At 37.4% G+C, this 18,090-nt stretch overlaps 1 protein-coding gene across 1 annotated transcript; it reads right to left on the bottom strand.

The window, feature by feature from the left end:
- Positions 1–664: 664 nt before the first annotated feature.
- USP14 (ubiquitin specific peptidase 14) lies at positions 665–17,137 on the bottom strand. The gene is made up of 15 exons (XM_029959433.1): positions 16,988–17,137; positions 16,321–16,353; positions 14,329–14,433; positions 12,544–12,647; positions 10,345–10,403; positions 8,477–8,607; positions 8,091–8,171; positions 7,264–7,343; positions 5,664–5,778; positions 4,327–4,392; positions 3,927–4,019; positions 2,891–3,019; positions 1,772–1,832; positions 1,000–1,107; positions 665–884 (listed from the first exon to the last, which is right to left on the bottom strand). Exons 1-15 carry the CDS (start codon positions 17,069–17,071, stop codon positions 733–735), a joined length of 1,401 nt encoding a protein of 466 aa, XP_029815293.1. The 5' UTR covers positions 17,072–17,137; the 3' UTR covers positions 665–732.
- Positions 17,138–18,090: the final 953 nt, after the last annotated feature.

Raw genomic sequence — 18,090 nt, 5'->3', positions numbered from 1 at the left:
AAGTCCAGTTTTGCAGCCACCACACTGGACTCAGCTACTGAGTAAAGAGTAACAGGACAGGAGAAGCAGCCCTACAGCTTAAAAAAAAGTGGCTTTATTCCTTGACTGCTTTGAGACATTCATCAGTGGTGGCCCAAGAAGTGAAAACAAACACATACTGTCTACACTACCAGGACAGGAACTGTTTTTAATGGAGACACATTGCTGATCACAATTTATTTTGAAATCATGAGATGCCAGCAACAGAACAGACTGAATCAGCAGGTCAGGCTGGACAAATACTTGATTGTAGCCACAGCTGTTGGCTACGGGCAGCAGCACTGAGTTACACAACAAGGCAACGGTTCCTCTTCTACCTTCCTAACAAAACTGCCAGGTAAGGCAAAGGATGGACAGCTACTGAATTGTGGTATAAACCATGCAAGAGTAACAAATGTGAGAGTAGGTGTGTAATAAATACTTGATGACATTAGAGAAGGAGGAGAGGCTCATTTAAAAAAAAAATTATCTTCTGCAAGACATTAAAGCTATTTTAAGTATTGTCACCACCACAATTGGCAGTCCAGTCCAGTAGTGACTAATTGGTACATGGATCAGTTTTAAAACAATATCCCTCTTCACATGAAAAGGTTTGAACAAATTATGTATCCACTTGCTAAAGCTCTGGGGTTAAAGAAGTGATCAGTAATCAACATTTATTTCACACCTAGGCAGAATGACTAAAACGGAAGACTACTGTTCAGCTTCATCTTCAACCACTTCAATTCTGCGAGGCCCGTAGAGTAGAACATAAGCTATATGCCAGTCTCCACCCCCAGATAACCTCAAAATATCTTCAGGTGTAACAATGCTGACTTTGTCATCATCAAATTTAATCCATTCATCTGCAAGAAAAACAAGAGGATTATCTGTACATAAAATCTAAGCTTGCTTAACAGCCTCTTCAATGGAAGGAGCTGTGAAGGGTGGTCAGTGCTGCAATTTGTTAATTTTTTTTACCTTGTTTCCTTTTAACCCAAGACACATAATGCCCAGAGGAACTTGATCTGCCTTGATGTGTTAGCACTGCCTGCAGGTCATAATAGCCGCAATTGTTAGAACCAATATCTGAGGGAAGAGGAGGGGGGAAAAAAGTTATGTCGAGTCCTAGTTGAACAGCTGCAGTATTTTGAGCAGCTTGCAGACCCAAGACACATTAACCATGCTGCAGCACTGTAGTTGAGTAAAACCCCATGTACAGGACAGTACAAAACCCCTGTGAACTAAAAGCAGCAGCTCTCAGCCAGGAGAGTCTCTCAGGAAACCCAGGATGTTGTGTGTTCTCATGAAATAAACATGTATCCATAAACATGACTGATGTAATGCAAAGGGGGAATATTTCGGGCCTTCAATCTCCAAGCCCCCCAAAACTGAGGCAGCACCAGCACAACCACAACACTTCTACAAGTCCAGTTTAAGTTTTTGTTTTGATTTCAGCTTTCTACCACCCACTGACAAGGCAGAGAGCAAAACAACTGCACATTACATGCAAATGTCTTTTGATGTGCATGTCTTCTATTATCAGCAGCCTGTCAGATGGATGGCAATTATGCCTTTGACTATCTCAACGTTCTGGCTCACCCAATCGTTCCATTCTTTAAATTTCTGTCAGTTTCTGAAGAATAATTTTCAAAGGCATTAAAAGGAGCCAGGGTTCCCAAAATACTCCTACACACTTAAATGCAAGTGAACAGAAAGTTACTTTAAAGTAGATTTGCTACCCTGTACTCACCATCAGGAAAAGAAAATGGTTCATATTTAACTTCTTTCTGTGCACCATCACTTTTACTAGACTAAAAAACAGAATATGCTGAATTAATGTGGAATGCTTTAATAAAAGCTTTAGCACAATTGTATCAAATTCCAACTCTCCATTGATTTAAACATGTTTCTAAGTCTAAACATTTTTTGTTCAACTTGAAATGAGTGCCATTACTGTACTTTTTAGGTGGACATTAAAAAGCCTTATCTAAGCAAGACCAGTTTTAAAGCAAATATATAACCATTTTAGCATGTATTGCCTACACTGTTCAGCCACCAGATTTATGGGTTTGTTTATGAAACAATTCTGCAGCTGAAGATTGATTCCTTGTTAGGGGCCTGCTGGCAGCAGAAGTGCCAATACAAAAATACCAGAGACAGACTCTACGTGCCAATACATTTTGTTTGAAAAACCACTTTTTCCTTGCTCCCATCTGTGCAAGAGGAGATGCAAGCCTTACCCAAATGTTTAAATGAATTTGCCAGGAGTTAAGCCAGGAAAAGACTAGCAAACTTTAAAAAAATGGTTAAAGCACTACACTTTTAGCTCATTCACTTTTTTTTTCATTCAAGACAGAGAGGTCAGTTTTAGAACATGTACATAGGATAGGACATGAAACCATTTACCAGGTTTTCAGAGTACTAATTTTAAGCTCAATGGTACGTATATTCTAAATTTTATCAGTCAGACACGTAGCAGTCCCTTGTACAACCCTTTCCAGCTGGTGTGCAGGGGACAGCTTCCTACACGGCACTTCAAAAGTGACCAGCCAGCAAGCAGTAAAATTTGAAGAGAATAATTTTTTGTAATTCACAGAAAAACTTTAGGCATAGCCCTGGTAAGCAGAAGCACTACATTTTAATACATTAAATAAATGCTGTCTGTCCACAGCATTTAACATTTCTCATCAAGCAATTATACCAAAGCAGATCTTGTATTTTCATGAAGATGCATGATGAAGAGATCTAAAGCTCAATACAAACATAACACATAAGAAAATAATATCTTTAAAGATGTCAAGTTTTCTCTAGTCCTTATTAGTACCCCAATTTCAGATGTATGATTTAATTACAATGTCAGGAGACTTACATTCTTTGGCTGTTGATTTACTTTTTTGTCTTCTAGATCTTTGAATTTTGATCGATAAGAAACCATTTTTTCCTGAAGGTCTGGCGTACACAGCTCATACACATCCAACATAAGAGGAAATTTAACATCCTAGGAAGTAAAGAGCATAAAGACTTATTAGCATAATTTGGTACTCCACATTAAAGCATTCTCCCATGGGAAGACCACAATAAGTCAAATTAAATGCAACTCTCTTCACATTTATGGCAACCTGCTCTACAGTACTTGCCTAAAGGGCTACAGTGCCACCACAGCAGAATGTCTAATTCAGTATAAACAAACCACCATAAATTACTACATTCAGTATACATTAATACTTAATAAATCAGATTCTTTACTGTTAACTGTCCTACTTCTACACTACAGAAATACTTATGGAGGGTAAAGAAAAAAAAAGGCATGTAGAATGACTGTACACTTGCAAAAAGTGTCAGTATTTTCTATCCAAACAATCCTCTAAAATTCAATCTTTATTTCCTTTCCTCCTCTTGTAAGAAAGGAGCATCTATCATGATGCTCCCTGGGCAGCCTACGAGGTCTCTCAGCCAAGGCCAACAGAAAACAAAACTGGAACATTTGCCTGTTTGCAGCTGGTTCCTGTATTTGTCCATCAGAAAGCCAAACAATTAAAGTAACTAAGACAGGAAGTGTTTGACAGCATAAACATTTTTCATCAACTTACTCTCAACAACTGAAAGCATGGCCCTCTCCTTAATTAAATATTCTCCTCTGAACCACTGGTGAAAAGACACCAAAAGACATCCTAACAGCACTGGGGCAAATTCACTCCTGCATCTCACCTCCTCCCTCAGTCTGACAGTGTAGTTTGCCACACACCATCACAACTGGGACAAAGCTACTTTGTTAATATTTTTAAATGCAATTTAAAAGCAAACAATTTAGTAAATACTCTTAAAGTACTAGTCACCTGCTTACAATAAAAAAACTCACAGAAAAGTACAAAGAAGATTTAAACTTCAGTACATAAAAAACTTACCTTAAGAACTTTGGCATTCACAGATTCTTTTTCTTTGTAAAAAAATCTGACCATCTGAATAGTCAGGTACGCTGGCAAGCGACTAATTTTGGACTACAAAAAAACAAATTAGAAAAAGCTATTACTTTTGGTATTCACAGATCTTAAGCACTACAGCCTATTATGGGAACATATTTGTACACAAACCCATAGGAATACAACAAGGTCTCCTGTTCTGAAGCTCTGTATAGAACTGTACTCAAAGAAATAATTTTCAACTGGTCTTAAGTTTCTTGGTAGTGGATATTCAGATGCTTTATAAACATAAATCACATGTTGTTGCAGCAATGACTTTGTGTTTTGGGACAGCAAATTGACAAAATTTAAAGGAATTACAGAGAGAAACAGAAGTACCACTCACAGATTTGATATAGAGTGCATTTCTCTGCAGCGTTGGAGAGAGTTTGGTGATTTCCTCCTGAAGACGCTGTTTAAAGAAAAACAAGTAATACATGTTCATCATAAAACACAGCTTAAAGAAAAGCACAACAGGGGTAAACAAACCATGAACTAAATCTTGTTCTGCCAGTCTCTTGTGTTGCTATCAGCCATTATGAAACACAGGATTTTGAAATTCCTTGGCCGAAAGACCATGTCCATTCATTCCTTCAGCTCCAGGCTCATTCCTGAGCCCTGACAACACTAAGTTTCTGTCCGCAGAAAATTTTACTCTACAGGAATAGAACAATAGAATTTGGTTATGAACTGTATCTGGATTTGGTTACAAATGTATTGTGGCATGGTTGTAACAACTAAAGAAAATCTGAAGTTTCTTGTGATGAGAATATTTGCACATTTCTCAGCTCTGTCTCAGACAGAGCTGCATATAAGGAGACAGCTGGTGTCTCCTTATAAAAATCAGGGAAAGACCAGCCTGGTTCTTAGTGTTGCAACTCTCTTGCTGCAGGCAATCCAGCATAAGAATTCTAGATTTTTTGACCTAAAAGTGAAGTTTCTTTTTTCATAATCTTTTTAATTTGTGAGCATTAGCTATTTTATCTTATTTTTTCTTCTAAATTCTGTCAAAACAAAGAAAAAGAAAAAGCAGATACAAAGATTTTCTGAGAACCATGCAACTTGGTTTTAGTCAAGTACAAACCAGACCACTGTCCTGACCTTATACAAGTACTCCTCTCCTTGCTACTTCAGACTCTCTATGTTTGGAGAGCCCATAGAATTTCAAAATATATATATACACAGATACATGTGAAGCACAGACTACTTTACTTTAAGAAGTTCTACTTAAAGTTTAAAGATGATGTTGTCTCATGGAAAACAACACCTCCTTCAAAATCAAATTTAAGTTTAATTGTTCCATCATCTGGGTTTTTTTTATCTGAGCAACCAAAGTGCCACACTACTTTAAAGTTGACTTTTAGATTTTTTGGGAAGCAACTACTGCATACTTAAATCATGATAGTGTTCAGTCTAGAGTGAAAGCCAGCTGAACAAAGAAGTAGCAAACTGTCCTGCACTTGGTTACCTGCATGGGGAAGACCATGTCAGGGTCAAGAAAATGCTCTGTTGAAGTCTACTTGACATTTAACATGCAATTCATTTCCCAGCCAGCTTCCCACTGAACACCAAAAAGATTCTTGAAACTTTGTAAAGCTTGGAGAGCAGATGTCAATTCCAAGTCACAGATTAAAAACAGAGGTGATCTAGAATTTCAATTAAATAAAAGTTGCAATGGCTTACCAATTTTAGTCCTGTAAACAAATATTTCACTTCTTGATTGATAAAACAGCTAAGCTGAAGCAGATTCTCCTTTCCTTTAGTTACTTCCTCTTCTTCGGCTTCTGTACATTTCATGCTTCACAAAATTAAGGAAAACCATCATGCACCAAGAGCTGAACTACTAGTCTGGTGAAAACAGTGCAGTAATTTAAGGGAATTCTGTACTTGTGCATGGATACTAGTGTAAAAAAGATTTGAAAGAGCCGTTCCTTCTAACCAATCTGTTCCTTCGTGGCTAATGGCAAGGGGCATCCGAGGCAGACAGCATACCAAAAAAAGTAAAATAAGTCTTTGATCACCATTTAAGCTGAGGCCTGCTTTGCTCTTTCTTCTCCACCCCACCACCCAACCCCCACGACACAAAACATACCAACTGGCTGCCAACACCAACTCAGAGCAACATTATACTCCATTGCTGTTTATAATTTAATAAAATTCTCCTCTTCCTGCTCCTAGACAGACTTCTCCTTTCTTTCAACATGCACAGCCTCCTTTCCCTGCTTTATATCTGTCCTCTTCACTGAAATAAAGTCCATTCTTTCATTGTTTTCTACGCATTCTTCTAACTGTTCTGTCTGTCCTCTCTTTTCATACTTCTACCCCTATCCTTTTCTCTCATCCACCTCTTTCCAACTACCTATTTTTCTGACTGCACCTATTCTACAAACGTTGCCACAATCACACTTTGAAGGTTTGCAACAGCCCTTTTCAAACAAGCCTCTTCCTCTTGCTACTGCTTAGGCATCATTACTCTTAGCTACGTATTCTGCAACTCCAGCTATTTCAAGGATAACAAACATCGCGATACAGGGAGAGAGATGTGTGACTCTTACCTTATAAAAGGCCTTTATTCTTCATTACTACCAAGCTATGAGATACAGCACCTCACCTAAGGGGATGCTTCCTTATTTCAGACAAGTGAAATGCACAGTGTAATTCTTTGTAAAGTGGTGCTCGGTTTCATGACAGCCAGGATTTTGGGGTGGAGAAATGGGAAAAGGGTAATACTTGCCGTGAGATGTGTGCCCCATGTGGCCATATACTTTTTGTTCTTGCTGTAAAGAAGCTACTACAAAGCTGTCAGCTGCATTTGTTTCTTACTCATCTAAGAGCGGACATCTAATTTATTTCTTAAGAAATCAATCACACTACCTTTTGTGCATGTTTAGTACGACAAGTACTAAACACAGCAACACACCCCTACAAGCCAAAAAAGGGCTATTTAGAACAATAACTACTTTCATTTGGATAAAAAAATGTCAGCATCCTCCAATTTGACGAGTGCCAATCTTCTCTGGGGAAGAAACCTGCTATTTAAAGTCCACGAGTTTTTTTCTGTAAATTTCCATTACCGTTCTTCCTCCCCACATCATCCTCTCTATCGAAGTATATCCGATCTTAACTTCAACTTCTGTGTACTCCTGCACGACATCACTCCCCCTCTTCCACAACACACACCTTAATTTTTTATACTATTCTGAACAATGCTTTTCATCCCTGAACTCAACTGATAAAGTGTGAAATTGCTGTTCATTGTGTCTTGCCTTTATCTTTAGGATACGCTGTTTCAAATTCAATGCTGAAGAACTGATCAATTAAACTCTTCTTTTTAGAAGATGCTGCTGTAGCCCCAGAGTCTGTCTGTAAAACAAATTCTCTTATGATATAACTTGAAATAGCATGTAAATACAGTCTTCTCTACAGACAAAATAACCTCATTTATTTAAATTCTTTAAGCCTATTCCTTAGTCTTTCTATAGGTGCATTTTTTCCTAGTCAGTCAATCTTTTTACTTAGCATAAAGGTTTCAAAATCAATGTGCTTATAGCATGCTACTAAAACCACATCAAAGCACATTAGCAAGCAAGGTTTCAATCAAAAACCCACACCTCCCTCCCCCATTTAAATCTATCTTAAATTTCAGGGTAGTTTATCAGATTTTTGCCATTGCCAACAGTTTACAGAGAAAGAAGAGAGCTGGTCTGGTAAAATCTTGGGGAGAAAACTTTAGGCAATTTTTTTATCAGGTTGATTTGGTTAGTTGTCTGCTTCAAATAGTTTAAGTTAAAACTGCAGCACACTTTTTTAGAGATAAAAAGTTCTTATGCACTGAATTCACAAGTAATCAGGGCCAGCTGCCATGCATGTGAGTATGTCACCACCAGCTTGGTCCAACACATGCCTTACAAAGCCCAGAGTGAAGGCATCCCTTCAGTACACTCCACAGCATGGCTGACATGATGTAGGTAGCACTATGCTGACCAAACACATCAGAAAGCAATTTCACTGATTGGACTACATGTTAAAGAATTCACTAACAGATAATACATGGCAAAAAAACATGTGAAATATTAAAAATCTAGCTGGTTAGAGTAAGACTACAATTACCTCCATAACTGTATCACTTTCTATGCCTTCCAGTTTCTGTTGTAGCACCCTCATCATCTGCACCCAGCACTCATTGGCATCCTAGGAAGAGAACATAACATTACACCTGACTAGTAGCATTATGATTCAGTAATATTAAACCCATCAACCTTTATTCTATTAAAAAAAAAATTGTAAGGATTCCTTAAGTAAGAGTTTCTCCCTAATTCCACCATGCATTTTCAGAGCTAGAAATTGATACTATGTTCAACTTTTCCACGCTACAAAAAGACACTTTACTGGGATAAATTATTTTCACAAGAGAAGGGAAGTTTTAAAATATTCTTGTTCCCAACTTCCAACATAGTATAGAATTTTTAAACAATAAGCTAATAATCGGTCTTTACCTGTTGAAGGTACTGGCCTTGATCCCCTTTCTCTGCAAACTGTGGGAAGGCCATATGTAAAAACTGCAGGAGAATGATAGGTGGAATACTGGAGGAAGTTTTATCCATGGAATCAAACAAGTCTCTAAGAGCTTGAAGAAAAAGTAAGTGAATGCTTTGAGAAGTGCAAAAACAATTCAAACACGGCAGGAAGTGCAAAAAGAATAGTAAACCAGCAACAACATTTAAAGACAAATCATTAAACAGTGTCCAATTTGATCTTTCCAAAGTAGAATCAAGTTTTCCAGGTGGCATAACAGCTGCACCTAAGACCTCATTTGTGAGCATGACTTTGCAACCATAAAGATGACAATTCTGAAAGTTCAGCACATAATGTCTTGTCTTTCCTGGCTGCTAACAGAAAATAAAATAAATTTTTTGAGCAATTAAGATTTCATTTGAAACACATTTGAGGAACAAGAGGACTACACCTAGAGAAACCAGAAGGCATTCACAATCCATCCTCTAGAGTAACAAGTTTCACCAACTACTGGGAAAAAACCTTTCATTTTTCCCAACTAAAATATCTAGGAAATACTCATGCTTAAGACTCAGGAAAACAAGTATGTGTATGCATATGTGCAGACAGCTCATAACTATGTGCAAACCAACAAATGATACTGACTGCATGACAACACACATGGCTTTCTTTTTTGCTCCACACCCTACCACCTATATCTTATCTACCCAGGCTACAGCATTTTAAATCCACAGGTCACTTCGGAGACCTGTTAATCCTCACAACAACCCTGTGAGGTAGGCAACAGTCTGCATGGTCACTAATTTACAAATGGAGACACTAATGAATGGTACTCTTGAGTAAGTGAACAAAGGCAAGATTACAAGGAACCAAGGTCAGTTGCTTCCTCTCTTTCAGAAGTATCTTCACTGACCTTGATAAAAGGTGTAACTGATATGACACAGCAATTAAAAAAAAAATGCCACAAGTGTCATGCAGGAGTTCCTGAACAGCTCAGCACCCAAGAATTAACTACAAATTACTTAAACTATTAAAAAAAAAAAAAAACAAACTAAGAAGCAGAGCTGTCACCTTAAAAAGAAAACAAGGGACACGAAGTAAAGGCAGTTAAAAGGGGAGGGGCAGGCATGGCTGTATAGAGTAACCATTGAACTTACCACCCCAAAATTCGATCAGCAGGCATACCCACAAACTGGACCTTTCCTTCCTTATATTGTTTTGTTATTCCTTAAATGGACTGGTAGAAATCCCAGTGTCCTGGCCCAGCATCTTAGTGGGGCAATGAAATAGAGTAAAAAAAGAAAAAGCGGACAAGTAGTACCCTTGTTCAAGTGTAAGGGGTCTAACTAGAATTCTAGTTAGAACTTGAGATACGGGGCCATCGTGAGCTCCCATGTTGTGAGCACCCAGATCACCAAAACAAAGAATAATTCTCATTTTGAAGACACTACTTTCCATTAAGCGGAACAAAGAACAGCACACTAAAATATTTCTAGCAAAATGATCAAATCAACCAATGGATGGATGGAGTCTGCTTTAGGAAGTTCCAATTACTCTATGCCTACATGTGAAACAGTTAAAAGATACAAATTATTTCTATCTAAGCCTAGACCACACTTGAATCTTTTCCCCAGAGTGCAGCTGGGCAATATGTAGAGATACACGCTTTCCAGGCAGGGGCAGAATAACCCTTAAAGGCAAAAGGAATCCTCCAATGCTAGCAGATCTTTAATTCCTAAGGCATATGTACCAAAGAACAATACACAGGGTTCTAAGTGCAAATTTCATCTGCAGTTAGCAGGAAATCACACACTAGTTTAAAACCCTGTTTTCTACTCTAAACACTAACCTGCAGTAATGTATTGAGCAGAGGCCATTTCTCCTGAAGCTCTTAAGGCACCACCATACCTAAAGGAGAAGAAAAATAATTTACATGCAATTAAACACAATTAACAAGAGCAGTTGGGTTTTTAGATCACGAAGCAGGCAGCTGCTAGATTTATTTAAATATATCAAAGGAAATCAATCACCAAACCAGAAGTAACTGAAGGTAAGATTTACTCACATTCACCTCAAAGTCTCAGATATTTTGCAAGCATTGCATGGAAGCAAAGGAAAACTGGCATCCTTCAGACAATAAATAAAGGCAGACCAAGAAGTCTGGATACATCACTGCTACTTCCCTAATCCATTTGCCTCAAAGACTTGATTTCTCAGTTTCTTTAAAAATAAAAAGTCTAAATAAAAGCTACCCTATTTCTGAAACATGTATCCTTCAGATACATGGAAAAAAGCCACTTTTGAGGATAGATGGCAGATATGATGCACAGAGATGGAAGGCAGGTTTGCTTCCTCCCTGCACAGCAGAAGCAAAACACTGAGAGGTGCAATGTTTCCTTGGGGAGAAATTTCCTACATTGGAGAGGCATGGGAGTCCACCCACATTACTAGAACTTACCGCTCTTCTTTGAAAGAATTCTTAATTTAGCAGCTGGATGAGGAACAGATGGACTCCTCAAAGCATATAAGCTGTTGAGCAAAAAGGAGGGTCTCACACACTCTCCAATCTTAGACTGCACTTTTAAAATTCTGACAATTGGTAGATGATGAGCAGGAAACTTTCCCTGACATGCTACAAAACATGGAGACCACTGGAGCAGGTGGTGAGAAACAAAGTTGTAACATTAAGCTTTCCCATGTGAGCCCTTTCACCCCTCTCCTACTGCCATATACCCTACAGCTTTCCATGCTGTCATCAAGCAGAGAAGACCAAATAAGGGCTAAATCTCCAGGCAAAACCAGAGCTTGAATCTGAGTATGAACCTAACTTCCCACAGACAATACAGCCATATTTTGTACTGCACTCTGACAGTTTCACAGGCTATATTTTGCCATTTGGAATGTTAAATCTATCAAATATTGATTCAATGCAGCAACTCAGGAGTCCTTCAGATGGAAATAAACACTTTCCTAAAATGACAACACTGATAAACAATAAAAATCTTTAAAACTAAGTTTCTGTGATTCACAAATAGTCCTCAGTGCTAAATAATTAAGGTTCACCTGCTAACAGAATGAAGAAAAATTTATAACTACTTAAATAACCAGTGTTTACAGTAATCCAGAATATCCAGCTGGGTACCATGGAATCAAGAAAGCAGTGTGTTTTAAAGGAATTAAGTTAACCCTAAGATGCTAATGCTCTACCTAATTCTCACTTTTTTAAAATACTGATTGTTTTCTCATAACAATTCATCAGGAGGACAAATTCGGGCTCACATTACCAGTTATTCTTTTTTTCCTCTGATATTCATAATTTTTGAGTTTCTTGCAGATCCCTTACAAGAAAAAAAAAAAAACAAACCAAACCTACACTGGCCATTTTCACATTTCAGTCCAGAATAACAAAAACAAACAAACAAAAATCAGAAAAGTTATCCTACAATCAGAAAAAATCAGAAAATGAAACAAAATTCCTTAAGGGTATGTCTTCTGTTTCCTAGACATCCACACAACTCTGGCATATTCCAGTTTGCTACCACAATAACACCTATGGTCTTATCTCAGAACTTCCTGCTGTACCTCCAAGTGGCAAATGTCAGTAACATCAGAATTTCACACCTGAAAACATGTTGTACAATAAAGCCATTGAAGGAAATACTCCTCAAAGGAACTGGACTCCCATATGATTCTTCTATACAGAACAAGACCATAAAAACTAACCAAAAAACAGGGTCAGGAGTTCAGTAGCTTGTTTTAGCATTTTAAACAAGTCTTGATAGGAAGCACTTTCCAGCTAGGCAAAACACGCTCTCTCTACTAAAAGCCAGTTCCAAGAAATACACAGTCATAAGTTCTTTATTATAAGTACAGAGTAACACAGCCACAGGATAAACTTTCAATCATTATGTTAACCTTGAATAGTTTTAAAGAGTAACAGATTGTTATGATAATCTATACCAGTATTAAGATAGCAGTTCCACAAAATAGCTTATTTCATAAGCTAAACAATACATTTTAGTCATGGTATTTTTGTCCTGAATCCTACCTTTTAAGGGCCTCTTTCACTTCTGGCACTGAACGGATACACTGAACCGTAGCATTCATGTAGCAAGTGTTGCCAAGGTTTGTCAATCCACATGGCAATTCCATCTACCAAAAAATTCACAAGGGTGCTTAAAGGTCAGAGAGATGTGCAACCATTTTTTTATAAATGCTTTAACGTTACATCAACTTCTAAGAAGACGAGCTGTCAGAGATGCATAAAACATGGAATATTCCATCAAACTTCATGAAGTTTTCCAGATGCATTTTATGATTATATTAATCATTTCACCATTCGCTGTTTTTAGGGGACATTCAGGAATGCTTTGGTTTTCTTTCCTGTGCATGTTTAGTTTAATGAACATATTCTTCAAGCAGGCAGTCATTCAGAAAGTTCAATTATAATCTCATTCAAGTTTTGACCTTAAAGTTCTATTTCCAGGAAAGTTCCACATGAATACATTTGCACAAAACACTGGTGTTTTAATTAAAATCAGTTTTCAGTAAAACTCTGAAAGTGATGGAGTTTGTGGTCTGAAACAAAAGCATTATTTAAACTCCTCTTCAGAAGTCTACAACAGATCATTAATCTGATCTTTTCAGACAACTTGTGAATTTGACAAATGTGAAGGCCAACTAATAATTAAACTAACCAGTTTCAGAAACAACTATAAATTACCATGTAATAGCATTTTTATTTCTTTTTCTTTTTAATCCTCAATGCTTAGGTAGTCAGGGAAAAACACATAGTTTAATGAAACTGAAGTAGTACTGCATACCAATACCAATTAAATATTTGAATACACATTTAGCTGTGTATTCCATTATTGAACACATGCAGTACAGACAATTGAATTCTGATGTATTACAAAATTTCAATCAGAGAAATGCATTGCGATCACAACTTTTCCAAAATGTTCTCTGACACGATCATCTCCTTGCTTGCCTCTCAGTTATCTCAGTCTGTGTATGGGCTTAATCTCAAAAATACATAAATATCCTTCACCTGCAGGCAGCCTGGAAAGCACTAAATCCTGAAGCACAAACACAATCCTAAACTACAGATCCTTTTTCATACACAAATGCATAAAAGTATTCCCGTTCTGCAGGCACAGCTGACAACAGTCATGCAACTGTTAAGTGTGACAAAGAGCTCCCAGTTCAAATGACTGATGAGAAAATAAAGTCTTTCAAATGGTAAAAATGAAAACAACTCAGAATTTGGTTCATTAAAAAATAATAGATTAATTATGCTCTTCCAGACTTTGTTCCAATAAAGCAAGACATAAAATCTGTTCTACTAATGTCAAACTTACTTTCAATTTTCACAAAGAAAAGTTGACTACATAATGTATAATACTACTAACACAGATGTACAAAACCCCAAACACGCCCTACCCCAGACAAATCCTGGTTTCCCCCCACAGCTATGAAAGAGGCAGGAAACAATTTTGCACATCTAAGAGCCCTTGTTCAGACAAAGTTCAGGACACTAATACAGCAAAGGCAATACAATTTTGTCTTTAAAAACATTAGCAATGCTATTTTTAGAAAATCTACTGAGCTGCCTGCTCAAAGAAAAAACAGCACTAATTATATGACTTTTAAATTAAATCCCAGACTTCTCCTCACTGCTTCAATTTGGGTCAACAATGTAAATCTGCGTTTATCGGAGAAGATGGTAAACACACATTACAGTTTTAAAATCCAGTTTTAAGCAACTGCAAGTATTTAAAAACTTGCCATTACTTTGAGGTTTACAAGAAATCAAAGTTTCATATATGCTTACAGCTGAAGCCAGCTGCTCCTCTGTCATGTCTTCTACAAAGACAGGTCGAGCAATTGGCTCTTCTGGAAGTGCGTCTGCAGAACCCATCATCAGTAAGGTCATCCCCTTGAAACACAGTGAAAATAGCAATAAATATTTAAGGACAGTTATTTCCAGTTAAAAAAAAATCATTAAGCTCTTAACATATTTCAGCTATTTCCCCAAGAATAAACACAACCTTTCTCTTGGTTTACAGAACCAACACTGCACTATTGTGATTTAAGGGTATACCTTAACTTCCTCTTACCTAGAAAGTACTTATTGAGAACACTTCCACAGCATTATCCATGCTAGATGTTTCCTCTGAAACATCTAGTGAGCGTGCCAACAGCTGACAATGCGGGATACCAGCTGGGACTAAACTTAACATTCATGGAACACCCCAACATGAAGTGCTCAGAGAAGCTCCCTTCCTGATGGACCACTCGGGACGGACCACCTTCAACACTTGAGTGCAAATATTCCTCTTTCCTTTAAGCCTTACAAATTATCCAGGGTAACTGAGCAACCAAATTCTGATTTGAAAGTAGGTGCAACACTTGAGCTTCAATCAACTGTCTCAAGTTCTCAAACTCAGAATTCTCTAAACAACAACAAAAAGGTCCTTCATCCTTAACTTGGAATCTGAGGAGACATTTCAGACAGATGTGGATAATAATGAGGACCACGGCTTTGAGTTCCGTTTTTTTTTTTTCACCTGAAAAGCAAGCAGGAAAGGGAGGTGCCATCTTTTGGCCTGGCAAGTTCTGAGGCCATTAAACTAATTGGAAAGTAAAAAAGAACCTAAATTACCCCATCAGTTTAGGCATGAGGACCAACATTTAAGGGGGGAAAAAAAAGCAGCAATCAAGTTACCATGCTTGCTGAACTACCATAAGGAAAAGGAGTCTTTTAGCATTCAATAGGAGTACATCTACACAGTAAGATCTATCAAAGGAGGAGAAAATTACTATCTGGGGCCTTGAAAAAATACAGTGTTAAGGAAGAGAATGAACAACAGAATGAAAAGAAACTGCTTTGACAGTGCAAATAAATCCCTAGAACTTTTATATAATATTATTAAAATTAATAAAGGCAGCTATTAGCACAACAGTATGCAGAAAAGGACAAGAATATTACTGGGTTTTTTGGTGAATGACTTTGCTACAATAGCTGCATCTACAGGCTGCTAACGGATGACTGCGAACTAGTTACAAGGGTAAGAGTAATGCTACCTAAGTCAATGTGCTCAGTGAAGAACTGGAGCAAAACCTGTAACAGATGTTCCAAGATGTTACGAGATTTGTACAGAAACGAAAATGACCAAAAAAAAAAAAAAACCCAAACAAAAACTTGTGGGATTCCTTAGTGCAATATTATACAGGTAAGCAGCAAAAATACATTCACTTTTTATTTTCTTTTTGAACTAGCCAAAGGTATGAATTAAGATTACTAATGGCTTTGTTTATAAACAGCAGCTATTTAGTACAGGAGAACAAATTTCAGGAGGGTGGTATAAAAGGACTTGGAAAGACCTGTAACTTCAGCATTCCCAACACAGGTTGTCCACACTGGGGACGAACGAGCACGAGAATCCACAGACGGTGCCCAGCTTCACAAGCTCTCTCTGCATAACATCACTTATTTTTATGGTCACAGATAGACCACGCAGAAGGACCACTGCTCAGACCCAGAGCATTTCTTGTAAGAAAGAAAGAAATACATGCTCCCAAGTGCTTCAAAAAAGATGGTGTGATTTCCCTACTGATGCCAAAGAAAGGTTTTTTACAAATCAATGGTGAGACCTCTGTAAGCATCCTTAGGTATGACACTTATTAAATTATTTTTCATCAAGATGTGATTTTTAAGAAAGCGCTATCCATTCAAAGAGAAACAGCAAGCACTTTTAAGTCTTTCTTTAAATGCCAAAATAAAAATCAAACTAGTAAAATTTAGTTACTGCTGAGAACTTACATTCTTTATTTTTAGGTTCCCCCAGTCATCATCCTGTGAAATAAAATAAAAGACAAGTTAATTATCTTGCAGCAAAAGACAAGCAAGCATTTTCATTAATATTCATCATGTATTTCTAAATATACAACTGTGTTTCAGCCAAGATTACACAACATTAACCCTTTACACATCATCAAGTTTTGTCTGACTGAAATAAAAAGCACCAAAGTCATCTTTTCAATAAGGTTCTTCATCTGTTATTCAACACTGCTTAGATGTAAACAGCTTTTTGAAGCAAAGTCGACTTTATCTCATTGCACCAGAAAGTCTCCAGCAAAGAAATGCTAGAGAAACTTTTGTTAAACAAGCTAAAAAGGAAAAAAGTTGCATTTGGATTCTGAACATGAAACAGTGACAGGAAAAGAAAACCACCAAGCAGAGCAGCGTTTGGTATAAAAGAGTAAAGAAGTGTTTTAAAACAACAGTGTATCTCAAAACTATTTAGCTACAAACTTTTGCCAGTATTTTCTAGCAGTAGGCAACAAACTATGCACAATTATTTCAGAAAAGTGCAATCTGTTTAACAGCTACAACGAAAGACCTTCTGGAGGAACACTTGAAAATATGGTCATTGCTTGTGTTATCACATAATAAAGTTAGAAATAATAGAAAAAACGTGGATTTCTACCTTCAGAGTTCCTCCTTTAACCATAACCTTCTGTCTAGCTGGCTGAACTCCAGTCAGTGCAAATAGCTGGGCTTTGAAGACCATTGGAGGTTCGTCAGTGTTCAGCTCCACGCCATCAAATTTCTCTTTTCCCCATTTCACATTAACTGCAAACAAAATGTTTTGAAACTGGATTATTTCCTAATATACGGGAATGTAATTACCAAGATCACCAAGACTTTATACTGTCTCAAAACATTCAGTTTTCAGGTCTTAAAACCTGTTAATAACCAAGCTAAAGGACACTTTTTTATATGGCACATACTACTTCCAACAAGTCTAAATATATCCTACAAAACCATTGTAAGCAACATATATACTGAGAAACCTTGTAAGAAACGAATGTGTGTAACAGCATCAGAAATCCTTTAGGCAGGTCTTCACAAAAGCAGTTTGGAACCAACTCTCCCATTCTCTTGGTACTGTTCATTGCAAACAAACAAACTTTCTGAAGGAAGTTCAGGGGTGCAATTCCGGTTCAGTTTTCCATAGCATTTCCCTTCTCCTTCAGCAGAAAACAATACAATGTTCTTTAAAAGCAAGGCTACTGATCCCAGGAAAGGTGCAGGATGGGAATTAAGAAGTGAAGTGAAATTTGGTTACACAAAGCATAATTCTTGATGCTGGAAAGGGGATCACAAGCAGAAACATCAAGCAGAGTGGCACAATGGAGTGTCAGCTTCATTTTAGGGAAGTTAGTACCGACCGAGAGCAGACAAAAAAGTGCCTGGAACAAGCCGTGTGTTTCTAATGAACACCTTTGACCACTTCCTATCACTATCACAGGTACAAAAGGCTTCTTCAGCATGCTGAAGGTTTGCTGAAAATCTGTAAAATACAGCAGGCAGCGATATTCTACATGCACAGTAAATGGCTGAAATATCAGAGCTTAGGAAAGCCACATTCTTCTACCTGTGTTTCCGTTTTACACAAATATATTACAGCAACGCTGCCTTTATTTTTTAAACACAAAACTCTTAGAAGTCATAATTTAAAAAAACCCTTCCAAAAAGGTTCAGATTTCAGATGTATGCAGTGCTTGTGATGTGTAATATGATAGAATA

Source organism: Manacus vitellinus, unplaced genomic scaffold (genome assembly GCF_001715985.3).
Source record: "Manacus vitellinus isolate BGI_N305 unplaced genomic scaffold, ASM171598v3 scaffold_1_pilon, whole genome shotgun sequence".
Taxonomy (NCBI): domain Eukaryota; kingdom Metazoa; phylum Chordata; class Aves; order Passeriformes; family Pipridae; genus Manacus; species Manacus vitellinus.
The sequence above is the reverse complement of the archived record's forward strand: the minus strand, read 5'-3'. Positions and strand labels throughout refer to the sequence as shown.